The sequence below is a fragment of the Salvia splendens genome, chromosome 5 (genome assembly GCF_004379255.2).
Source record: "Salvia splendens isolate huo1 chromosome 5, SspV2, whole genome shotgun sequence".
Classification (NCBI taxonomy): domain Eukaryota; kingdom Viridiplantae; phylum Streptophyta; class Magnoliopsida; order Lamiales; family Lamiaceae; genus Salvia; species Salvia splendens.
Genome location: NC_056036.1, coordinates 38,150,952 through 38,175,741, shown reverse-complemented (window position 1 = coordinate 38,175,741; position 24,790 = coordinate 38,150,952). Strand labels below are relative to the sequence as shown.

General features: G+C 37.4%; 6 protein-coding genes across 7 annotated transcripts; all 6 read left to right on the top strand.

The window, feature by feature from the left end:
- Positions 1–2,781, top strand: LOC121805472 (alpha-(1,4)-fucosyltransferase-like). Its single transcript, XM_042205343.1, has 3 exons — positions 1–660; positions 1,707–1,880; positions 2,033–2,781. The coding sequence occupies exons 1-3, from the start codon at positions 178–180 to the stop codon at positions 2,600–2,602; spliced, it is 1,227 nt and encodes a 408-aa protein (XP_042061277.1). The 5' UTR covers positions 1–177; the 3' UTR covers positions 2,603–2,781.
- Positions 2,782–3,639: 858 nt separating this feature from the next.
- Positions 3,640–4,485, top strand: LOC121804425 (the record flags this gene model as incomplete). The annotated part of the gene is made up of 1 exon (XM_042203966.1): positions 3,640–4,485. A coding segment is annotated over exon 1 (846 nt), but the record flags the coding sequence as incomplete, so codon positions are not given.
- A 579-nt stretch (positions 4,486–5,064) lies between these two features.
- On the top strand, positions 5,065–9,590 carry LOC121805590 (protein TIC 40, chloroplastic-like). Its single transcript, XM_042205506.1, has 14 exons — positions 5,065–5,346; positions 5,745–5,853; positions 5,963–6,020; positions 6,114–6,131; positions 6,492–6,765; positions 6,929–7,038; positions 7,125–7,185; positions 7,461–7,533; positions 7,816–7,856; positions 8,346–8,391; positions 8,643–8,737; positions 8,827–8,930; positions 9,062–9,109; positions 9,230–9,590. Exons 1-14 carry the CDS (start codon positions 5,136–5,138, stop codon positions 9,281–9,283), a joined length of 1,302 nt encoding a protein of 433 aa, XP_042061440.1. The 5' UTR covers positions 5,065–5,135; the 3' UTR covers positions 9,284–9,590.
- A 1,248-nt stretch (positions 9,591–10,838) lies between these two features.
- On the top strand, positions 10,839–15,030 carry LOC121802181 (hydroxypyruvate reductase-like). 2 transcript variants are annotated; one of them, XM_042201774.1, is made up of 10 exons: positions 10,839–10,930; positions 11,776–11,845; positions 12,624–12,757; positions 12,859–13,003; positions 13,085–13,212; positions 13,412–13,483; positions 13,994–14,191; positions 14,300–14,341; positions 14,421–14,633; positions 14,703–15,030. In XM_042201774.1, exons 1-10 carry the CDS (start codon positions 10,874–10,876, stop codon positions 14,772–14,774), a joined length of 1,131 nt encoding a protein of 376 aa, XP_042057708.1. In that variant the 5' UTR covers positions 10,839–10,873; the 3' UTR covers positions 14,775–15,030. The 2 variants fall into 2 exon arrangements, with proteins under 2 accessions (XP_042057708.1, XP_042057707.1); XM_042201773.1 differs by having other exon boundaries at positions 13,994–14,221.
- Positions 15,031–15,442: 412 nt separating this feature from the next.
- LOC121802300 lies at positions 15,443–18,157 on the top strand. Its single transcript, XM_042201937.1, has 3 exons — positions 15,443–15,711; positions 16,378–16,486; positions 17,606–18,157. The coding sequence occupies exons 2-3, from the start codon at positions 16,393–16,395 to the stop codon at positions 17,830–17,832; spliced, it is 321 nt and encodes a 106-aa protein (XP_042057871.1). The 5' UTR covers positions 15,443–15,711; positions 16,378–16,392; the 3' UTR covers positions 17,833–18,157.
- Positions 18,158–18,795: 638 nt separating this feature from the next.
- Positions 18,796–21,531, top strand: LOC121802121 (protein disulfide isomerase-like 5-2). The gene is made up of 5 exons (XM_042201699.1): positions 18,796–19,038; positions 19,228–19,331; positions 19,568–19,938; positions 20,438–20,745; positions 21,014–21,531. Exons 1-5 carry the CDS (start codon positions 18,796–18,798, stop codon positions 21,323–21,325), a joined length of 1,338 nt encoding a protein of 445 aa, XP_042057633.1. The 3' UTR covers positions 21,326–21,531.
- Positions 21,532–24,790: the final 3,259 nt, after the last annotated feature.

Genomic DNA, 24,790 nt, shown 5'->3' with positions numbered 1-24,790 from the left:
TGCCACAACCCACAGGCCACAACCCGTAGTCAACAAATCACAGAAAGATAAAAAATTGCATGCTCCGTTGAAAGTTGAAACCGACGAATCACAGCCATCCCCCTCTCTCTCTCTAAATTAATTTGCATCAAAGAGAGGGAGAGGTGAGGAGAGGAGAGGAGAGGAGAGGAGAGGAGTATGCAACTAAAACCCATAAACACCTTGGCAGTGACACTGATGTTAACCGCTACGGTGATCATCCTCTTCTTCACCGGATTTCTCCAACTCCCATCTGCAGATTCTGCACTTCCATCAGCTAAAGATTCGATCTTCTACTCCCTTTCGAAATCCGATTCGCCAGAGCCCTTCAGAGATTTGTTCAGAGCGTTCATGAAATGGGATTCCTCTGTGGGCTGCGCCCAATTTAGGGGAATGCACCGAGATTTGCTGGCGAATGGGTCAAAGATCTCGTCTTTGCAGAATGCGGCGGGGGGAATTGAGTGTGGTGAGCTGCAGATGAAGCATGTCAGCGTTCTGGTCAAAGGGTGGACTTGGATTCCTGACAATATGGATAATTTGTATAGCTGTAGATGTGGGTTGAGCTGTTTATGGACCAAATCTTCTCTTCTTGCTGATAAACCTGATGCCCTTTTGTTTGAAACAACCACTCCCCCAGTTCTGGTAAATTCCCTTTAAATTGATTGTTTTTTAGATTAATATGTAAATATGAGTGCTTTAGCTAAGAGTTTTGTAATCTTTGCTGAATGGTTTGCTTTGGTGTTGTCTGATTCTGTGAAAGCAAATTGCAACTCTTGTATTAGTAATACTTGCTCTTTTGGTATCCTGGTTTGAGATTGTAGTCTCTGGCATTTAGTTGGGGAGCATTATACTATGATGGATAGGTAAAAGTAATTCAAGATAGAATTTACTTTGATCGATTTGCTATTTTTGAACTTGTTTGACCATCTTGTCTTCGAATACTCAAAGTAAATGCCCCCTTAGTGTCTAGTATGTGGTTCTTGATCTTACAGACCTTAACAACTAGTGAAATTTGATGACCTAAATTGAAGATTATACTCTATATGATGGAGCCACTTGATCCTACAGATGATCTACTACAGCATTTGTAAGCGTTCAGTTAGTGGAAATTTGACGGCTTACTTTCAATATACTATTATACCATGTAGGATTACTCTAGCGAATGATGGAGTCCTGGACTGGGGACTGTGGAGGTTATTGGGATTAGTAGTCTTAGCTAAGCATTTTGAGTTTGATGTTTGTCATTGATCTTACTGCTGGTGAACTATTGCTTTTACCTAAATCAGTTAGTGACTGAGAGCATACATTAAGGACAATACTTTAAGGATGAACTGATTCATTCTATAGATCTTGGTTAAAAACCTGGATTAGAGATGAACGAGATGCTTCCTAGAGCACTGGCAGTATTACAATTAGAATGTAAGCTGTGTGGGGGCAAAAGGAAAAGGATAAAAGGAAATTGGTCTTGTTTCGGTATTGGTACCTAGTGTAAATCATGATCTGTTTTGTCATTGAGCAGAAACCATATTTGTTGTTGACATGACATTAGTACTCCTATATGATACTATCTGGTTATTTTGCTAAGCGACAAAGTGTAAAGTTCCGTATTTTATGTATTGGCAATCAGCATCTTTAGGCAGTGATTTTCCAATTTAATTGTCTTATTTAGTATACTTGACATTTGACAGAGACGGGATGGTGATCCACTTCGGGTGTATATGGATCTTGAAGCTGGTAGGAGGAGGTCAGGCCGCGAGGATATCTTTATTAGCTATCATGCTAAAGATAACGTCCAGTCGACTTATGCTGGGGCAGTTTTTCATAACAACAGAAATTATCAACTATCTTCTGACAAGAACAATGTAAGTTTTTCACTAATTCCATTCCTTTTTCGTCACATGTTGCTCATACCTTTTGCTTAATTTTGACTTTTTTGTCGTATAATCTCAAACTAATTTTGAGTGAACTCTTTATTTATGGATATTAAAGCTGATTGGGATTCTCAATTTTCAAGGACACTCTTGTTTATTGGTCTTCGTCTCGCTGCTTACCTCAAAGGAATCAACTTGCCAAGAAGATACTCAGCTTGTTGCCCTCCCACTCTTTTGGTAAGTGCTTGAACAATGTTGGAGGCCTCGACCAGGCACTCTCCTTCTACCCCGAGTGTGTGAAGGATCCCAACGAGAAACCTAAATGGTGGGATCATCTACATTGTGCCATGTCCCATTACAAGTTTGTCCTTGCAATCGAGAACACCATGACAGAGAGCTATGTGACGGAGAAACTCTTCTATGCTCTCGATTCCGGGGCTGTTCCCATATACTTTGGCGCCCCAAACGTCTGGGACTTCATACCTCCTCACTCCATAATAGACGGGACACAGTTCAGTTCTATTGAGCAGCTGGCCTCCTACGTGAAGTCCTTAGCTAATGATCCCGTTGCTTATGCTGAGTATCACGCATGGAGGAGATGTGGCGTTCTAGGTAACTATGGGAAGACTCGTGCCACTAGCCTCGACTCGTTGCCTTGCAGACTATGTGAAGAAGTGAGCAGGATGAATGGGAGAGATGCAAAGGCTTTGTAGCAGCAAGTGTTCTTGTTGGAATGTGTCGATTTTTGTTGTGATTTTGTTATGTCGGTAAATCTTTCAGAGTATGTATATAACCATAACCATTGGAAATGAGATGTAGAGAAACTTGGATATTGACAAATCAATTTACACACAATTTTTCAATTTCTTATTTTACATTTCACTTCAAATTACACTTGCTTGTGAGTCAATGCTATGATTCTAGTAAGTAATATCATTTCGAGGCGCAACACTAGGTTCTAATAAGGATTATGTCAAATAATTAATTAAATTTATAAGTTCAAAATCTAAGTAATAAGTTTTCGTATTCATTCAATATGTAATTGGGTTCGTGCGCAGACCCGTTTGAAAGGTCCGAATCCGACACGCATTCTCGTTACGCATTCCCTCAATTAGCTGCGTCACGCACAAAGCATTTGCCCTTTTAGGCTATCCACAATGGTGCCTAGCGCACCGCCTAGCCGAGCGCCGGCGCTAGGCGGTTGCTAGGCGAACCATTGCAGCTTCCGAAAACCGTCGAGCGGTTTTTCGGAATTAAAAATCGCCTAGCGCTAGGCGGTCGACGGGCGCTGGGCGATGCGCTGGGCGATCCGCTCGGCGCCATTGCAGCGTCGGGATCGCCCAACGGTTTTTTTGTTTTTTTTTTAAATTTTCGAGACACTATATATACGCGATTTGCACTTCATTTTCATTCGCACCACTTGTATTAACGAGTACTCTCTCTATCTTAATTTCTATACAAGATCAACACCGAGAAGATGAGTAACGCGGGTGATGGTAGTGGAGGTAGTGGGGGGGACGATGAGGAGTACGAACGTCGAATGGCCGAAGCGTTTGAGGCATATACCAACCGCGGGATAGACCAATGGATGCAAAGAGCCTTGCAGCCGGCGGTACCTCGACCTCGGCCAGTTGTCCATCGCCGACAAGCGATTGATCGTGATCACGTAGCTGCACATCAGCGCCTATACAAAGACTACTTCGCAGAGGAGCCGCGATTCAACGCCAACATTTTCAGGCGACGTTTTAGGATGAGCAGAGCCATGTTTATGCGTATTGTTAACGCCTTGGAGCAACGATATCTGTATTTCCGCTTCAGGCACGATGCTGCTGGCAAACCCGGCCACACACCAATTCAAAAGTGCACTGCGGCAATCCGGCAGTTGGCTTACGGAGGCGCGGCAGACATGTGGGACGAGTACCTCCACATCGGTGAGACGACTTCCCTGGAATGTTTGAAGTATTTCTGTCAAGCCGTGATTGAAGTATTCGGTGATCAGTATCTCCGAAAGCCTACCCGCAAAGATTGTCGGGATCTGCTGAGGATGCATGGGGAGCAGCATGGGTTCCCGGGAATGTTAGGCAGCATAGATTGTATGCATTGGGAGTGGAGGAACTGTCCCGCTGCCTGGAAGGGGTTCTACACGACCGGCTACAAGGGAAAGAATCCCACGATGATCCTCGAGGCCGTAGCTGATTACCGGCTGTGGATTTGGCATGCGTATTTTGGGATAGCCGGTTCGAACAACGACCTAAACGTCCTCAACTCGTCCCCCCTATTCAACGAGCAGTGCCAGGGCGTCGGTCCGGCCATCAGTTTTGTCGCCAACGACAACCGGCATGATATGGGCTACTACTTGGCGGATGGGATATACCCTAGGTGGCCCGTCTTTGTGAAGACGATCCGATGCCCAGGAGATGAGAAGAAGGCCTACTTTGCGGCACGGCAGGAGTCCGCGCGCAAGGACGTGGAGCGCGCATTTGGTGTGCTCCAGGCTCGATGGGCGGCGGTTAGGGGTCCAACGCGTTTGTGGCACGTCGACTGCATTGCTGATACAATGTACGCCTGTATTATCATGCACAACATGATTGTCGAAGATGAAGGTGTACAACTGACAGATTGGGCCAACGACGATAATGAAGCCGGTCCAAGCCACGGCGTGGCCGTCCCCAACGCACGGAGTGGGGTACCTCACGATGAAGCCGGCCTCCTCCAAGCACATGCCGACATGCGCCAAACGGAAGCTCATATTCGACTCCAAAAGGATTTAATTGAAGAGTTATGGGCGCGGAGGACTGCTCGAAGTTAGTTTTTTTTATTTATGTAATTTTGTAAAATGTACTTTTTTTTAATGTAATTTTTATTATTAATGTACTTTTTTAAAATTTTAGTACTTTTTAAATTTATTGTACTTTTTTAATTTATTGTACTTTTTTAAAAATTAAAATAGTATTATTAATGTTTCCCGTATATGTCTCGTAAATTAAATTCCGTATATGGCTAGGCTATTGGTGTGGCTGGGCTATTTATGATATGGCTAGGCTATGGCTGAGCTATTTCTGATGTGGCAGGAGGGTTTTTAGTATTGATGATGTGCCATGAGGAGTTTGTGGCTGGGCTATGGCTGAGCTATTGCTGGGCTATCACCACTGTGGATACCCTTACACTCTCTTTCCCATACTTACACTCTCTTTCCCATACAGAGCAGCTCTATTTTGATAGACTAGGTGGGCTTTAGTGGTAAACATGGAGAATTTGGGCATGCTTTCGTCACCCAAAATAGTATTAGGACTCTCCCCAAATCCCAGGAACTCACTGATTTCTGTTTCCAGCAAACAATTCGCAGCTCTTCCAAATTTACTCGGAAAAACTGGGAAAAGTTGCAGAAAGAGCAATCCTGCTCATTCTGTCTCTGTAGTTTCACTCTTCGAGCCGCGCAAACCCACAAAAACTATTGGTAATTCAATACAATTTTTGTTTAGATTATCTGTATCCAATCCCTAATTTAAGAGGTGTTGGTGATTGCTTGAAGAACATTGTGTTGTAGGCAGTTATGGGAAGCTAGAATTTATTGGTAAATTAGATTGTAAAGAAATCTTACACGCTGTTAACTCATGAGTTTAATTCTGTACCCAATTTTAAATCAACGAACTATATAAAAATGTATAGTGTATTCTCTTCATAGTGAGTTAGTTTGTGTTCCATTATGCTTGTTTGTTTTTGGCCTATATATCAACTAACAATGTATGGAATAATAGCCTCTTGAGAATGTTTTTGTGTTGCTTCCTGTGTTTGTTAGTGCATTTCATGATTCTAGTCTCATGTTGTTTTTGTTTTTACTGTTATTTTGATCAGTGGGGGAGAAAGTTCAAAGGGATTGTTTTGCTAGCATTGCCTCTAGTGGCCAACAAACATCGTCTGTTGGTGTGAATCCACAGATTTCAGCTCCACCTACTTCTCAAGTGTAATAATCCATCAATGTTTTTCTTATAACTTTGTTCATAGCTAGAACCTACATAGATAGTATGACCTTGTTAGCACGCACTCTCATCTTGGTGTAACCATTAATATAGGGGCTCACCTCTTTTCTGGATTGGTGTTGGTGTTGGTTTCTCAGCACTTTTTTCATGGGTGAGCTATGGTTTTTCATAGAAGTTCCAGTATTCTCCTTCCAACTTTATTAAGCTCTTATACATTTTATTAACTATATGCTTTACATTACAGGTGGCTGGAAGAGTAAAGGTGAGTCACACCTTTGCTGTCCGATTGCTCTTGTTCATTTTGTTAGTCATTGTCCATTAACGTGACCAGGGATGTATATCTCTGGATGCTTGTAGCATCAGCTGAAATAAAGCTACAATTAGAAAAAGACATATATATTCAGGGTTATGTTGCTTGTTGTCTTTCCTTTTATCTGTGTCTCTTTTTTTTCTCGAGCTAAATGCAATGGATCAGGTCCATCCTTTAGTTACTTTACCTTAAATTTTGTCCCAGAATCCTACATCTGCAACTGCAACACATGCACTATGGGGAAACAGGCAATCTTAAACAGCCACTCGTTACCTAGTCTGACTTTTTCAGAAAAAAATCTCATTGCTGCAGAAATATGCAATGGAACAAGCTCTCAAGACCTTCACACAACAGATGAATACCCAAAATAGTCCATTTGGAAACACTGCCTTTGGACCTGGCTCACCCTTCCCATTTCCACCACCACCGCCACCCCAATCAACGAGTCCAACATCGGATTCATTCAAGAGTGGAGCTCCTGCAGCATCTCAATCAATAACTGATATACCTGCAACAAAAGTGGAGGATCCTCCGTCCACATCTGTCAATAATAAAGTAGAACCACAGGATGCACCAAAGAAATACGGTATTTCTAGTCCTTTTGTGTCTCTGATAATTCAAATATATTGTCTTAGATGAGCATCCATAAACTATGAATCTCAGAATTTTCTTTCACTGCTTTTCTTTCATAATCCTCCATCCTTGTGTTGTGTCAATATTCACTTGATCTGCTTATGCTCCATTTTCAGCTTTCGTAGATGTCTCCCCAGAGGAGACGGTGCAAAAAAGTGCTTTTGAAGGCTACAAGGAATCAGCTCAGACAGATTCACCCAATAGTTACTCACAGCAATCTGAGCAAGTAAGTTGGACCCTCACTGTCAGCACCGGACTTATAATTTGTTATCATATTTTGGTCAATCTAACTATTTGAGCATCTTCCAAAAGGTTCCCCAAAATGGCACGCCTTCAAACCAAGGAACAAGGGCATCAGACGGTCCCTCCACTAGTAAGTTTAAGTTCGGTCTGCATTCCTGTGTACTTTTCATATTTGTAACTACTTACTTGGAGACTTGGAGTTGTTAAATTAAAAAAATATTGTTGTTATTTACATGTAAGTTATAATGAAAATTTATTGCTTCTATCCATAAACCATGAGGTTTGAGCAGCTAATCATGTTTGCAGTTTCAGATTGTTTCTCATTTCATTATCTTGAGTAAAAGATTATCTTTCACACATTGTGATAATACAAATTAACAAAATTGTTTATCTGTAAATGAACAGGTAACCCCCTCTTGTCAGTGGATGCATTGGAGAAAATGATGGAAGATCCAACAGTGCAGAAAATGGTTTTCCCGTGAGATATCCTATGCCCTTACCTTGAATTATTAATTTTACATGCACATAAGATGAGAACAGAGACCCTTCAGAGATTTATCAAATCAAATATTTAACGTTAGATGGCACTGATGTTTGTATCTCATGAGAGTCACTTTTATTTAACCTTCTTTTCTTTTCAAATAAATTGCTTACAAGTTTTACGTAATCTTCTGTCGTGTAAAAGCAAATATTGGCCTATATATATGGTCAAACTAATTATACTTATGGAGACCTATTCTTGATTTGTTATTATTTTCAGATACCTGCCAGAGGAGATGAGGAATCCGACCACCTTTAAATGTAAGTTTGACTCTCCATCCGATTTCAAACCTTAAGCGAGCTTTGATTTTCTGTTCTCTAGTTTCTAATTTATGGAGAAGTTATATTTTTTCCTATCCATTCTGTTGGAAGGTTTTCTTCTCTCACGCGCTATTCCGGTGGCTTATTTGAAAATAATGATAATGAAAGTAAAATAGGGAACCTCAGAAACTTTGTTGATTTATTTGTTACTAGTTTAATGCAAAGCTGAAAATGCTCAGAAAGATTTTGCATGTAATAAATACATCATGATTCGTGTGGCATTTTCGTCACTGCTGTGGCGCCTAAATTATAAAAGTTTTAGATCTTTCATTTTAAAACTTTATTTTTGGAGCAGAACCTTAATTAAGATAAGAAAGAGCCTAGAAGTGGTGACATGTCATCCTTAAGTTTTTTATAACTATATTATGAATTTTTATCATAAACTCTTCAATGAAAATTCTTAATCACCTTTTCCATGTAATGCAACAGGGATGCTACAAAATCCAGTTTACCGTCAACAACTTCAAGATATGTTGTAAGTAGTAGTAGTACATCTTTATTGTTCATTGTTTTAAAATTTATGGAGATATTAGATGCTTTTTCCATGGGCTCAAAACATTTAAATATGCAATTTCGCTCCATTAAGAGTAATTTTGTGTACAATCAGAGCATTTAGAAGTTGGTTGGTTGGTTGAACTACTGATGTGGTATTTAGATAATATTTCCTATACTAATCATGCAGTATCTTATGTAGCAGTGATGTTTTTTTCTACTTTATATTTTCAGAAATAACATGGGTGGAAATCCTGAATGGGACAATCGCATGATGGATACGTTGAAGAACTTTGATCTCAGCAGCCCTGAGATCAAACAACAGTTTGGTGTGTGTTGCCACTTATTTCTATGTTAACATATAATGTTGATTAGGAGATATTGCAAGCATTTACACCTTCTGTTTTACTTCATGCAGATCAAATAGGCCTCACTCCGGATGAAGTCATATCTAAAATCATGGCTAATCCTGACGTTGCTATGGCGTTTCAAAACCCAAGAGTTCAAGCAGCCATCTTAGACGTAAGCAATTTCTTCTTTTCTCATCCCATCAACTTAAATGCATCCCCACAAATTTTACCCCTCTCGTCATACTCTGTTGGGTGTGCGTTGCTGCGCATGTCAAATTCTGATTTTCTATTATAATCTTGCAGTGCTCTCAGAACCCTCTAAGTATTGCCAAGTATCAAAATGACAAAGAGGTAAGATAAAGACATAACACAATCAGTTCAATCAAACTATTATTCCATGTTTAGTTTTCTGCCAGCGCATGTGCATTGTAAATGCACAGCTAATGCCCGAATCTTCATTTTCTCTCTTAGGTTATGGACGTGTTCAATAAAATATCTGAACTCTTCCCTGGAACTTCTCCTTAAATTCTTGATCCTCTTATCTCCGGCCAAATGCCTAGGGTATAGATGCGCTTTAGTTTCCCGTTGAGCTTCAACTGCTTCGATGCATCAGCAAGTCCTGTGCTATGAGTAAGATCACTGACATCTTTGCATCGCCACCGGCTAGGTATATTCATTGTTTTACATTGGGATGGTGCTTCTTCAAGTCTTGGTGTAGTATCTGTTAGTTGTTAAGTCGAAACCCTCTTTTTGCTCTGGTAGTTTCTGATACGAATTTCAGTTGTACCTAGTCTTATTTTTGGTTAATAATGATGTTTGAGATTTTCTGATCTGTTGCGCATATGCAGATGAGTTATTATATCGTTATTTTTTGTGAATTTATTGCTACTGAGGAATAAAATGTGGACACAGTGTTCACTGTCTCCAGATGAAATCGTTACTAGTGATTAAGCACAATAAACTTGGTAAGACATTTTTTTTCAGTGATTAAGATCATTTCTAACTATTTATATTCAACTCAAATATATTTTAGTGTAAATATCAAATAAATAGTGATTTTACTCCAATCATTTATACTAAACTCAAATTATATTTTTTACTCATAAAACTTGAAAAAGTGATTTAGGTTTGTTTTAGCGAAAACTTAAAAATAGGTACTCCATCTTACTCTAAAACCAAAAAATTTGTTGGTTTTGGAATACCATTGGAACTAATTGTCTATGCCTTTTTGATTTTAGCGTATCATTGGAGATAGTCTAATAGATTGGAGATTTAAGTTACTATAGAAGTTAATGGGCAATGGTAAATTACCATTGGATTTCATCTCTTATTCTTTTATTTATTTTTTATATTTTATAACAAAGATATTCACTCTTGTTGAGCATGAATTTTAATACACAATTGGTAAAATAAAAGAGAGATATAAATAAAAAGTAATTAAGTTATTGTTAGTGAAAAATAGGTCTCACCTCATTAGAGATAAAAGAGTTTTCAAAATGGAAAGTACACTCTCTCGTGAGATGGACTAAAAATGAAAGAATATATATCCTTGTGGGACGGAGAGCATAGTATAATTTGTAATTTATACTTTAATTAAATTAAAATGAAAATACGTTAAATTATAATTTTAATTAAATTTAAAATATATCATAGAGAGGAAAAAATATACTGTACTAAAAAGAAACAAAGGACATAAGAACAAAGTAATTGGATGTCTTTTCACATTAAACTCTTGATCTGTTAAATGGAGGTGAAATATTTTACCTATTAAATTGCGCTTCAAAAAAAAATCAAAATAGGGAGTAGTATGTTTTGAGTCATATTGATCTATCAAAATGTTAACAGTCAACTAACTAAATTGGTAAATTAATTACATTTAAAGTAAAAGTTAAATGAATAAAAATGTTCTTTCAAATTTAAGTACTAGTACTCTAGTATTTCTTAATTTTTATACTTATATAATGATATTTGATGTGTATGACCAAAATAATTTTATTTTAAAACAAATAGAACTATGAAGGCTCAATTTTGAACTTTATTAACTTAAGCTGAACTTATCAAACACATGATATACCTACAACTATGAACTGAAAAACTGATTTGAAAATCATAGTCATGTACCGTGTAATTGCATATCCGCTTACAAGAATCTTGAGAGCTTTGGTCATCACAGCTCTAAGAGCATCTCCAATAGGTTAGGACGTCAAATAGCCCTCAAATAGCCTTCACATTGCCACATCATCAGCACTACAATTCTCCTGCCACATCAGCTTGCCATATCAACTGGATATCAAATAGCCCTCACATAGCCTTCACACTACCTATCCACATCACTAATAACAATTATATAATTTAATTTACACTCGTATCAACATACGGAATTTAATTTACGAGACAAATACGGAAAATTCAAATAATAATATTAAAATTTAAAAAGTACATTAATTTTAAAAAAAAAAGTACAATAATTAAAAAAATTACATTTAAAAAATTACATAAATTTGTTAACAATACGCATAAATAAGTCCCGCCTCATCCTAAAACGACGCCTGAAATGGTTGGCGTCAAAACGCGGCTCCTCTGCGAAGTAATCTGTGAACAGGCGCTGATGTGCAGCTTCATGATCACGATGCACCACTTGTCGACGGTGGACAACTGGTCGTGAGCGAGGTGCCGCCGGCTGCATATAACTCTGCATCCATCGATCAACCTCACTGCTCGTATAGGCATCTAGCTCTTCGTTCAACGCGCGTTATATAGTGTTTTCGAAAAACGCGCGTATATATAGTGTTTTCGAAAAAAAAAAATTTAAATTCGACGCCGGTTTGGCGCCGATCCGGGACGCACAATGGCGCCCGTGAGGATCGGCGTCGGAACCGGCGTCAGCGCGGGAATCGGCATGGCGACGCCGATTTCGCCGACGCCGGTTCCAATGGTTCGGCGTCAAACCGGCGTCGGCGAAAAACCGGCGTCGGCGAAAAATCGGCGTCGCGGTGGTGACGCCGGTTATTGGAGATGCTCTAAAAGACACAACATCATCGTACCGCGTCGAAGCTCACTGCAAGCTTCTGTGTTCTTCTTCTCCAGGTGAAATCCATTTCGCAACAATCTTCGTTTTTGCTTGAATAATTATGTCTGTTGCTTTTTCGAGAATTCCTTGCTGTGGAAATAATGTGATGATTAGGCGCTTGTTTTGGTGATTTGGGGTTTTTTTTCTTGCTTCTTTTTCTCTCTGGAAAAAGATCAGTTTTTTCTCTTACCCTTATCTCTATTTTGATTAGATGATATTGTGTTATATACTACAACTGAACTTCAATTGTTGGAAGGAGGATTTAGATAATTTTATATTTGTATATAATAGGAACTCATAATTGGTTTAGGGTTTATATTATATGTGTAATTTGATGTGGGAGTTTTAGTTGCTGCTGCTATTATATTTTGGCACATAACTTTTCTTCCTTCTTTGTTTGCCTTGTGAAAACTGATCAGTTCCTTTTCTCCTTTACTATATGGCATAGTCATATGCTCGAAATGAATGTTGCTAGAGAAACTTGGATTATGTCCTACTTCAAATCTATGGAGAGAGATAGAGAGGGAGAAAGTTGTGTATGTTAATCATCTCTTTAGAGGGTGTTCGGTTGGCAAGATTAAATCTCATGATTAAATATGTATCATGTTTGGTTCATAAGATTGAACCATTCAACTTAATCCTAGATGGATAGTCTCATGATAATTAGTCATAGCCTCCCCCTCCAACTAAAATAATCCCACAACTTAATCCTAGATGGATAGTCTCATGATATTAGTCATGCCAACCGAACGCCACCTTAGCTGTTAATTTGATGCAATTGGTCCCTCAATGCAGGTTTACTGAGACAATTCCAGAGAATGAGTAGTGAGAGTAGCAAGCCGATCACTCGTGTTCTTTTCTGTGGGCCGCATTTTCCTGCTTCCCATAACTATACGATGGAGTATTTACAAAGCTATCCATTCATAAAGGTGCTTCATCTTCTCAAACGCATAGTTAATTGCTTATAATGTCCATGTGCTCGTCAGCGTATCTACAGTTTTATCGATGAGTTATTCTCTTATTTTGATAGGTTGATGCTGTTCCCATTGATGAGATCCGAGATGTTATTGGGAATTATGATATTTGTGTTGTGAAAAATATGATTCTGAACTTGGACATCATTGCTAGAGCTAACAAAATGAAGCTTATTATGCAGTTTGGAGTTGGGCTCGAAGGTATATTATCTTCTTCTTCATTGTTCCTATATCCTAGAGTAACAATTTTCAGTCTTTCACGTGTTTTCTTGCATCATGTAGGTGTCGACATAGATGCTGCTACAAAACATGGAATCGGGGTTGCAAGGATCCCAAGCGATTACACCGGAAATGCCATTTCGTGTGCAGAAATGGCAATTTATTTGATGTTGAGCCTCCTCCGTAAGCAAGTTGGTTATTTCAATCTCAAACTCTCGACTGAATTATTTCTATTCATTATTAAGTTGGCGACAGAGATGTAGTAGACATTGTCCCACCACCTGTATGAAACAAGAAAGTAATAAAGAATCAGTTTTTCCACTCTTCTGTCCAGAAGTTGGTACTTTCGACGTCCTGAACTAGTATTTACTATTGTTTTCGATGTGGCAGCATGAAATGCAAGTTTCCATCAAGGAGAAAAAACTTGGAGATCCGGCTGGAGACACATTGCTAGGGAAAACGGTTGGTTTTGCTGCTGGAACTGTTAAATAGCTACTCCGTATTTGTTACATTACTGGAAAAATCAAGCAATTTTGTCACTAGTATCTTTGTCCTGCTCCTGATTCTCGATTCTTATCTGTGGTTTAAAATATGAGTTTGAATTCTCACGTCCTTGTTTTACTGTCTTCACAAATAAGGTGTATGTATAGAGAATACGGATCTAAATATCTTCATCCTTAATATTTCTTGGCACTTTACGAAATGCTTGTTTATATATATCTATACAAAATTTCATCTCAAAACTTAAGTATTTTTAACACGTGTTTCATTAACTCCATTTAAATCAGTATTTCTTCATGACATTTGAAGTCTTCAACAATTAGATACATTCATATTGGCAGCATTTTAAGTGTTATCATTTGTGCTGCCTAGTGGAACCAATGCTATATCGTCGAGATTGAAGGGTTTGGTAGAAAATTAGCTTCTTTACTTTTACATTCTTGCCACCTGACTGAACTCTCTGATGCATAGGTATTCATTTTGGGATATGGAAACATTGGGGTCCACTTAGCAAAGCGATTGAGACCCTTTGGTGTGAAGATACTTGCAACGAAGAGGAGTTGGCATTCGTTCAAATCCGATAATGGAAATGGTGCCCACGATGAAGTTGTGGACGAGAAGGCCACTCATGAAGACATTCTCAAGTTTGCAAGCCACGCTGATATAGTAGTATGTTGCTTGGTGATGAACAAGGATACGGTAACTCCCCTTCCCCTTGTCTTGTGCACTTTTCTCATCCAAAACGCGCTAATTTGGATCTATGTATCCCATTTTTAGGCCGGCATTGTAGACAACACATTCATATCCTCCATGAAAAAGGTTTGTGATGTTCTTCATTAGAGTTGCTTCCAGATTTTTCGAATTTGTCTGATTATTCTCTACTTTGAATAAACGTTAGGGCGCTCTTATCATAAATATAGCGCGTGGAGGGCTGTTGGATTATGACGCAGTGCTTGATCACCTGAAATCGGGTCACTTGGGTGGGCTAGGGACAGACGTTGCTTGGAAAGAGCCGTTTGATCCTGACAACACCATTCTGAAGTTTCCGAATGTGATTATGACGCCTCATGTTGCTGGAGTCACTGAGTACTCTTATAGATCCATGGCTAAGGTATTGTCATCTCACGAACCTAAACGAGCGTTGTTTTGTGATTCGATCTTTATGTTGAATCCGGTGCAGGTTGTCGGAGACGTTGCCCTTCAACTACACTCAGGAGCATCTATGAATGGTGGGCTGGAATTTGTCAATTGAAGCGCAGCTCAACATTTCTCTACCAACCAGTAGATTGTTGGTTGTTCGAGTCACCCAATATGTTCATCGCACGAGTGGTGGTGTAATTAGTGATAAATTGTTTAGTTTTTTTTTAGATTGCAAAACAATTCTATATGTCTGCATAAAATGGAAATGTTGGTCACTTAGTAAGCCGATCGTTGGAAAACATGACATGTTTAATTTGAATAAATATTAAATTTGAAAGTGGTGATGAATTTGTAGTTTAGTGTAAAAAGTTGCGATTAAACTAACTTTCACGAAATAAGTTTATAGTAGTACTACTAATTTTGTCATGTTTAGCAAAAGTAAAAGTATGTCACAAAATGATATACTATCAATTTTTTTGTAAATATTACTAAAATTCACATTGTAATTTAAAGTATATAATGAAAATATTAAATTTAAAAAACATGTCATGATGAATTCTTGAAAATTTTTACTTTAGATATTACTATTAATTCCATGCATGTTTCTCTTGCACAATCGAATTAATACATATATCGAATAATTTTTATTTTCCTTCGTCTAAATTAGTTTTTGCAAAACTCAACAATTTTATTTAAAAATATAGAATAATATATGTGAAATTGGAAATTTAATAATCCAAAGAAAAGCAAAATAGTAAAAAGGTTTTAGCTTCTCTTGGTGTATGGAATGGGGATTCTGTAAAAAGCCAGAAAACTCTGAATTAACCAAATTTCAAACTTTTGTCCCCATTCTCAAATTTCCGGAGAATTCACGGCCCAATATTGTTTGTTGCCTTTTCGTATCGATTCAATTGTTTCAAATTCAACCAATTCCATCTAAACAGTGGATTTGAGCTGAGATTCAAGGAGTTTGCAGACGGATAAAGGAGTAGATTTGAAGCTACAAAGAGTTGAAAACCGTTAATTTGATCCTCTCCTTCTTCCCAATTGTAAGTTTGGTTGTTCTTTTATTTGTGTGCGAGATAATCGTGTTGAATACTAGAAGTTAAGCTGTTTCTGGTTTCGCCTCTTCGAAGGCTTGTTTTGGGAATTTCTTTCTTTCGTTATCGTTGAAGACTCGAAGCTAAGTTGTTTGTGTTTTTGTTTCTGAGAAAGTTATTTGTGCCCCTGAACTGTTGTCGAAGTTCAAAGTGAGATTTTGAATGCCTTCCTTCATAGATCTTGTCTTGATCTTCATAAATTTGGCAACTTCTGTCGAATATATACATAAATTCGGTAACTTCATTAGTTGGAATTGCAAGATCTCAACTATATCTAGAAAAAAAAGAAACTCATAGTAAAAGATGCTTATTGGTAACAAGTTTATTACATTATCTAGACTTTGCTTTTATACTTTGATCAACTCAAATTCGAGGTTATCACATTGGCTATACTTTCCGCTCAAATATCACGATCAATTTCCAGAGTAAGATCATGCTTTCAGTCAGAATCTAGTTTGGTTAGGTTGTAAATTACCCCTTTTAACTCTAATTTTAATCATGGATCATGATAAGCTTGCTGTGGACTTATTCATCATTACACATGATTACCATAGCCCGACTTTGATGAATTCTTAGCTTTCTTGTTCGTTTTGTTTGTTGCAAACATGTCTACAGATTGGAGGGTCTAGAATGGAAGTCATGAGCAAGTTCTTAATTGCATCGATACTTATGTGGACAGTGCCTATTGCAGTTTTGTATGGGTTCAACAATAATTTATTCCCTGGTAATCTTCCTCTTACAACTCATTCTCATTGATTGTCTTAACATTCTTGATTTATGGTTTCTTTTTAGCCTTGCGCTTTGTAAATGTACCTTCTATTCGACATAGGGTAGCTTTGTTGCTGGTGGTGGTCAGTAATAGATGCATCTGCATGATTACTTGCAATAACATTTTTGTATTGGTTAGCAAAACTCTTGTTTTGAGCGAGAAAATGTTTTGCTGATTATTTAGTGCTCCAAAAGCACATTGTCTCCAGTATATGTACTGTAGTTACATACTAGTGTCAAAAACAGAATTCATTAGGGGTGAGAAGAAAACTGAATAATATTGAAAATCGAAACGAACCAAACCTAACCAACTGAAGGTGTTTAAGTTAAAATGGTAGGTTTCCAGTTCAATTAATCTATTTTTTAGCAGAAAGTGCGAATGTTCAATTTCTCGTTGGTTTGTGTAAATCCGACCGGAAAAAACCAAACTAAAATGTCCTACTATGTGAGTGTTTTAGCTTTCTTTTGACTGAGTGTTATTTGTTACCAAATACTCATTGATTAGTTTTATTAGTAAGATCAGAATCGGATAGAAGGAAAAGCCAAAAAGGGCAGAGAAAACTGGCAAACTAACTGACATTGTTCGGCTAATCCAGTTCGGTTCAGTCAGTTTATTTGGAAATCAGTTAATATGGCTTGGTAGCTTTTTTAGGCAAAAGCAGCTGAAATAATAACCAAACCCTCTTAAAAGCATTTACTTTGAGTGATGCGATGGATAGACAAAAACATTCCAAGCTAATATACCATTTACATTGATGGATCAGGCTATTTTGAGTTTGACCATCTTATCTTACACGTATTCAGTAATATGTATTACTATCATTCTATCCTATCACGCAGAGTAATTTCCCTGTATCATTAATCAGACTTCAAATATGTATACCACTTCAATGGTTTTTCATTCAAGTTTTTGTGGCAGAATTCATACTTATCAATCTCCATTACCTCAGAAATAATTCCTCTTATATGATTTGTTCAAACTTTATCAAATGTTATTCACTAAAAAGGGTCATTTGCAATTATATGTGTGAAAAAACAAGGTTGCTGCCACTCATCTCTGGTGGATTTGTAACAGGTTCAGCTAGCTTGTCCCAGGAATCCCTGACACTGTGGAGTGGAATCCTTGCAGTGATCTCTGTAAACGTGGTTATCATACTCTACATCATCTCAGCCATGAAAGAGCCCTCCTCAGACAAACACGAGCCGGATCCTAGATTCTTAGCAGATGCAAAGGCTAGCATAAAGCAGCAGCCAGGAACAACTGAAGACGATTCATCATCAGACCGTGCAAAACAAGAGTAGCTGGTGTTAGCTGAGTAGGAGGTAATTTCAGCTCTGGTTTTCTGAAAGGCAACGAACGTATAATGAGCAGGATCCCCATATAGTAGAGCACAGAGATTATCGATAGGTTTGAGTTTGACCTGCTTCACTTCCATGATTAGAGTTTGTGTATGAGCCAAGAAGTCTTGAGTTTTTTGTCTTGATTTGCCTTGGCCAATATCTTTTGATTTTTTCTCTCTAAAGCTTTTTCTTTTTTATTAATGGATATGGAATTCAATTACCACTCAGCATTTTTGTAGTTGATATTTATCAAAGTTGATGAGCATATTGGGCTTTCATTCCTTTACAGGACTGTCTAGAGAAAAGTATATCAGATTATGGCAAATGCCAAACCGGTTTAATAGATCATAATCTACTAACTCACATACATATGGGAGTAAAGCCAAAATTATTTGTTATATGTAAAACTAGATGACATGCCTTCCAAGATTAAACAAAAATATGAATAAATTTCTAATTTCAAAGTTTATTGGAAAGATCGTTTATAATACTAGTAACTTTTAAAATATTGCAATTTCAACACTATTCTTTTGATTTTGGGAAGTTGCATTATGTACTATTGTTTCACAAGTGAAACGGCATAGTATAACCTTGAAAAAATTGGAACTGATGTGCATTGAATACTTTTAAACAATTGTGTGAAATATGAAAAAAAAATGGTTTGATTTTCCAAATTTCACTTCTTCAATTAAAGTGGAGTTGGTGTCAAATAATTGTAATTCAGTATCATAGTTTCCTTTAAAAATACATTTAGAGATTTAACTAAATAAATCAAACTAATTTGATAATTCTGTTTCTTACCTAACATAAATATTATTTTAGTTATCTAAATAGAAGTAATTAAATTCACGACATATATATATATATATATATATATTCACGAATGATCGATTACGCATAAATTAATAAAATTCATAAATCATAATGCCTTCTTCTTCTCCAACGATTCACTCCTCCTTCTCCATTATCTCACTCCGATCACTGCTCCTAGTATTCTCCTTTTCTCTCTCTCTATCGATCACCGTAAATGGAAACCAGTTCAAATTGGATGGCAGTGTGTTGGAGCTCGACGATTCCAATTTCGACGCCGCAATTTCCAAATTCGATTATATTTTCGTCGATTTCTACGCTCCATGGTGTGGCCACTGCAATCGCCTCATGCCGGAGGTTGAAATTTTATTCTTTTCTGCTAATTTCTCAATTTTATAAGTGAATTTTGCTTCTTGTTGATTCTCTGTATCTAAATTTTCTACTTATTTCATATTATTGAGTGCATTATTGTGTTCATCGCTTTAACGTAGTTTGAGTGCTATTTAAATTTACAGAGGGCTGATTATTGTGAATTTTGAATTGCAGTTAGAGAGAGCAGCTCCTGTTCTAGCTGGGTTGAGGCAGCCTATTGTTGTGGCAAAATTAGATGCAGACAAACACAAAAAACTTGCCTCTAAGCATAATGTCGAGTACGTAGCAATGGTTTATTGTTTCTTTTGATCATATATGTAGGTGTGTGTGTGTGTTTTATGGGGGTAGTATAGGTATCCTTTGAGGAGAAGTTGATCATTAAAATAAAAATTGATATAGCATGATTGGAAGCTATCCTGATAGGAATCCTTAAAAGAAGTTTATATTCAGTGAAAGTATGAGTGCCAAGAATGATAATGGGAGGAGTGATAGTATTTTGTTCTGTTCAATGCAGTGGATTTCCGACTCTAAAGATGTTTATGCATGGAGTTCCCACAGAATACTATGGACCTAGGAAAGCTGATTTACTTGTTCAATCACTGGCAAAGTTCGTTGCTCCTGATGTTTCTGTACTGAGTTCGGACTCTGATGTCAGAGACTTTGTTAAAGCAGCGGGTTCTGATTTTCCGATATTCATAGGCTTTGGCTTGAACGAGTCGGTGATATTGGATTCAGCCGTCAAGCATAAAAAGAAAGCATGGTTTTCTGTTGCTAATGTTTTCTCTGATGAAATTGTGACACCGTATGGTTTAAATAAGGTCCCTGCTTTGCTAGCAATTTATCCGGCCTATGATGAAAAGAGCGTCTTTTATGGGCCATTTGAAGGTTAGGCCTTATCTGACTGTCAAATCAATGGCTTTCACTTAATATTGTGGTTCCTGTTATAATGACTGACTGTGATGCATCATTACATTTATCTTTTGTTGTTCTGCAAATGTCATAGGACCACATTGATATCATGAACTGCTGTAAGCATCTAATTGTTTAAGTTAAGCTGGGATAGCGAAGGTTAGGCCTTATCTGATTCTAGTGGGAAAGTTGCTCAATTGAATGGTAATGTAACTTGGGTGACAGTTGACTCATTCTATTAAATTGAGCTCTTTTTGTAGAATCTCAGCTATGCTAGTTCAGTAGTTCCTAGTTGTTTGCTCTCCATCTTGCCTTGGTGGATCATTCCAAACAGCCCACTATAGATCCAAGTTAGATATTTATATACAGTTTATAATGATCTGCTGAAATTTCAACCTTTTAACCTGTGTCATTTCACCTTATAAGGATGACCTCAGACATCACAGTTAACATATTTTTTTTGTGCTGAATGCAGAAAATGCCCTTGAAGATTACATAAGCAAGAGTTTGCTCCCACTGATTTTTCCTATAAGTCAAGGTTCATTGAAGTTGCTGCAAGATGATGAAAGGAAAGTTCTACTAACTATTATCAAGGATGAGAAGGAGGAGAAATCTAGGGAACTGTTCCAAGTTCTTAAGGCTGCTGCATCTGCAAATCGTGATTTGTTGTTTGGTTATGTTGGCTTACAACAGTGGGAGGATTTTGCTCAATCATTTGAAGTGGACATGAAAACTGAGTTTCCGAGGATGGTTGTATGGGATGGCAACGAGAATTATTATCTGGTAGGTGATTCTTTATTTTCAGAAGCTACCTTCACTCAAACGACTTTAACAATATGACAAATCTTAATATTCTAGAATCTGAGCAATTCCTTGTGAATAATACAGAGAGAATGATGCATTTAGTATGTAAAAACATGCTACGTTGTATTCCACAAAACTGTTGCTTTTATGCAATGGTTTTGATATTTCTAGTTCAAACTCCAACATTGACAATGTTCTATTCTATGTAACATTATCCTGTTCATGCTATTGATCCCTCACTCAACAGGTTACTGGTTCAGAAAATGGAGACAAAACAGACATGGCCGCCCAAGTCTCAAGATTCCTCGAGGGTTACAGAGAAGGAAGAGTGATACACAAAAGAATCATCGGTCCATCACTAATGAGTCTCATGAATTCTAAAGTGGCAATCATAGTTGCTCTCCTTCTTATCTGTGTTGTGCTGGCTGTGGTGCTGATCGTTGCAATGGTGCAAGACGAACCTCTAACTGTTGGCACTCGGGAGAAGGTTGTCGAGCAAAGGAGCTCCTCCCTTCACCAAGAATCCGAAGAACTGCTTGGCCCTTTCAAGGAGGATTGATGTTTTCCTCTGTCCACAACTTGAAATGGCTATGACAAATAGTTTTTGTTTATTTATTAGTATTTGTTTTTCTAATGTTCATTTCTGAAGAACAGTGGTTATTGATATTCAAACTCGGTAGGATACGTGAAAAAATTGTTTAGAAGTCGTTGTTGTGTGTGTTGATATTGAATATACTAATTCTCAATATAATCCATATTTCATTATATATATATATATATATATATATATATATATATATATATAGGGTAGTGATCAATGTATAACTAATCTTAAGTGTATAACTAGAGAACAAATCTCAACCACACATCTTAATGAAACAAATATTATTTATTTTAATAATAGAAAATATGTTGAGGGTATTTTTGGAAATTACATTATGAAATTCATTAGCTCATACGTGATTCATTTTCTTCCAGATTGAGATTGTCGATGTTCTGCTCCAGAACAGAAAAAACAAGATGCTGAGATCGTTCTTCTTCATCTTCTCCGCGGCACCGAAGTGGAGGTGTTTCACGGCGGTGATCACGCTCTGGAGAGCCAAGAGAGCTGGATTCGTCGGCGGTTTGAAGAAGTCGGCGCGAGCTTTCTGGCGGCGGCGGAATCTGAGGGCCGAAAAAGGTTAATGAAATGGTACCATCCGAGTTGGGATCTAACAGAGAGTCCTTCGACTTTGGACTCTCCAACCGGGAGGATCGGGTGCTTGATCGGAGATGGATTGAATTTTGTTTTCTCGGCGGCCGCGAGAGAGGAGGGTTGGAAAACGGTGAGGGACAATGGAATGGGAATTGAAGGAGTTGTTGAGTTGAATTATGAATTGATTAATGGAGGTTTAATTAAAGTTGAGGAATCATTGTTTCATTCAAATTGGGATGAAATTAGTCGTAGCAATATTGATGTTAGTAGTTTAGAATATATTTTTTTTTTCCCTATAAATCTCTTGGTTAGATTCATTGTAAGATAAAGAAGAATAGATGTATATTAATATGAGCACAGTATGTGTTTGATGAAATGGCACAGTGAGTTCATTATTTGTTGCTCAACATATTAATACTTGAAGTGTTTTGTGAACAAGAGTGAAGTAAAATCAGAATAAGAGTGATGTGTTTTGTGAATAAGAGTGATGTGTTTTGTGAACAAGAGTGAAGTAAAATCAGAATAAGAGTGATGTGTTTTGTGAACAAGAGTAAAGTGTTTTCTGAACAAGAGTGAAGTAAAATCAGAATAAGAGTGATGTGTTTTGTGAACAAGAGTGAAGTAAAATCAGAATAAGAGTGATGTGTTTTGTGAACAAGAGTGAAGTGTTTTCTGAACAAGAGTGAAGTAAAATCAGAATAAGAGTGATGTGTTTTGTGAAGAAGAGTGAAGTAAAATCAGAATAAGAGTGATGTGTTTTGTGAACAATAGTGAAGTGTTTTCTGAACAAGAGTGAAGTGTTTTATGAACAAGAGTGAAGTAAAATCAGAATAAGAGTGATGTGTTTTGTGAACAAGAGTGAAGCGTTTTCTGAACAAGAGTGAAGTAAAATCAGAATAAGAGTGATGTGTTTTGTGAACAAGAGTGAAGTAAAATCAGAATAAGAGTGATGTGTTTTGTGAACAAGAGTGAAGTGTTTTCTGAACAAGAGTGAAGTGTTTTGTGAACAAGAGTGAAGTAAAATCAGAATAAGAGTGATGTGTTTTGTGAACAAGAGTGAAGTGTTTTCTGAACAAGAGTGAAGTGTTTTGTGAACAAGAGTGAAGTAAAATCAGAATAAGAGTGATGTGTTTTGTGAACAAGAGTGAAGTAAAATCAGAATAAGAGTGATGTGTTTTGTGAACAAGAGTGAAGTAAAATCAGAATAAGAGTGATGTGTTTTGTGAACAAGAGTGAAGCGTTTTCTAAACAAGAGTGAAGTAAAATCAGATTGATCAAACACCTTCTAGCATCAGCATTTACAAATTTCTCTCTGATCAAATAAATAATTAAGAATGAAAATTTAGCCGAATTAGAAGAGGATGAACTTCAATTACTATTATTACAAGAATTTCTGTAGCTCAATTCGCCGTATTTATAGCTGAAACCGATCGCCGCCTTTGCTCGGGCAAATTCTAGCTTTGATGAACAGAGCTCCGAATTCTTCAATAATTCTTGAATTCACATACAACATTCAGCAACCTAAGAGTAATTAAACTCAATTTCGAGCCGGAATTCCCATACCGGATGATGATTCCGGCGAGCAGCGACTTGTCGATCACCATCTTCAGCTTCACATTCTTCGACCCGGTCAGCTTCTGCGCGCGCTTCGCGATCTCCGCCAGATGCTGCGGCTCCAGCTCCACCACCGATGCCACTGTCGCCACCTCCGTCTCCGACAGCCGGTTCGCGATCAGCTCGAACTCCGCCGCGATCTCCTTGATCAGATCCACTCGCTTCATGTCCGTGAAGTTAACCTTCAAATGAAGTAAAAATTTACATAATCTAATTTTTTTGTGCAATGACCATTATACCCCACATTATTATTGTAAAGTAAATTTGTGATAGAGGGAACTAATTTCTCCTTAAATTAGAAAATTAACCCTAGCCCTTGATTTTGTTGATCTTGTGGTTGTGATTTGTTCTCTAGTTATTTGGTTAAGGGGTGTTTGCCATAGATCACTACCCTATATATATATATATATATATATATATATATATATATATATATATATATATATATAGGGGAGCGTTATTCTCCTTTTCACATCTTAGATCCTTTTTCCTTCTTAATATTACGCATTAGATCTAAGGCATCAACGGATCAGATTGATTCTATAAAACTGGTTCCGTGTTGCATTATAAAAGGTGGTTGTATGCATTACAGGGTTATTATTGACATTTGACGGAAAAGTAACTGCCACATTTTGGTATCTGCGAATAATGCACCACATGGTCACGAGTAATGCATATAATTGACTATATAATGCACAATATGTGAACTGCAATGCATACGAATAAGATGTAACATGTTATGATGTTTGGACACACGTTTCTTGTTTCGCCTAAGGGTTTAATAAGCTTAGGGGCTAGGGTATAGTACGTAGACACGTATGTAATCTTCACATGGTAACGAGTAATGGATATAATTGACTATATAATGCACAATTTGTGAACTGCAATGCATACGAACAAGATGTACTGTGTTATGATGTTTGACACACGTTTCTTGTTTCCCCTAAGGGTTTAATAAGCTTAGGGGCTAGGGTATAGTACGTACGCATTAATAACAAATTATAAAACGATACGAATAATTCACCAAATTGTCACGAGTAATGGATGTTATTAACTATATAATGTACAATATGTGAACTGCAATGCATACGAATAAGATGTACCATGTTATGATGTTTGACACACGTTTCTTGTTTCCCCTAAGGGTTTAATAAGCTTAGGGGCTAGGGTATAGTACGTAGACATTACTAACAAATTGTTGTTATTGGAATATAC

Bases quoted from the DNA above. Each gene is read 5' to 3' on its own strand.
- LOC121805472 (XM_042205343.1), top strand. From the start codon at position 178: ATGCAACTAAAACCCATAAACACCTTGGCAGTGACACTGATGTTAACC. The intron at 661-1,706 runs GTAAATTCCCTT...GACATTTGACAG, and splicing joins CAACCACTCCCCCAGTTCTG to AGACGGGATGGTGATCCACT. The intron at 1,881-2,032 runs GTAAGTTTTTCA...TCAATTTTCAAG, and splicing joins TATCTTCTGACAAGAACAAT to GACACTCTTGTTTATTGGTC.
- LOC121805590 (XM_042205506.1), top strand. From the start codon at position 5,136: ATGGAGAATTTGGGCATGCTTTCGTCACCCAAAATAGTATTAGGACTC. The intron at 7,534-7,815 runs GTGAGATATCCT...TATTATTTTCAG, and splicing joins GTGCAGAAAATGGTTTTCCC to ATACCTGCCAGAGGAGATGA. The intron at 9,110-9,229 runs GTAAGATAAAGA...TTTCTCTCTTAG, and splicing joins AGTATCAAAATGACAAAGAG to GTTATGGACGTGTTCAATAA.
- LOC121802181 (XM_042201773.1), top strand. From the start codon at position 10,874: ATGTACCGTGTAATTGCATATCCGCTTACAAGAATCTTGAGAGCTTTG. The intron at 14,222-14,299 runs GTAACTCCCCTT...TCCCATTTTTAG, and splicing joins TGGTGATGAACAAGGATACG to GCCGGCATTGTAGACAACAC. The intron at 14,342-14,420 runs GTTTGTGATGTT...AATAAACGTTAG, and splicing joins TCATATCCTCCATGAAAAAG to GGCGCTCTTATCATAAATAT.
- LOC121802300 (XM_042201937.1), top strand. From the start codon at position 16,393: ATGGAAGTCATGAGCAAGTTCTTAATTGCATCGATACTTATGTGGACA. The intron at 16,487-17,605 runs GTAATCTTCCTC...GATTTGTAACAG, and splicing joins CAACAATAATTTATTCCCTG to GTTCAGCTAGCTTGTCCCAG.
- LOC121802121 (XM_042201699.1), top strand. From the start codon at position 18,796: ATGCCTTCTTCTTCTCCAACGATTCACTCCTCCTTCTCCATTATCTCA. The intron at 19,039-19,227 runs GTTGAAATTTTA...TTTGAATTGCAG, and splicing joins GCAATCGCCTCATGCCGGAG to TTAGAGAGAGCAGCTCCTGT. The intron at 19,332-19,567 runs GTACGTAGCAAT...TGTTCAATGCAG, and splicing joins GCCTCTAAGCATAATGTCGA to TGGATTTCCGACTCTAAAGA.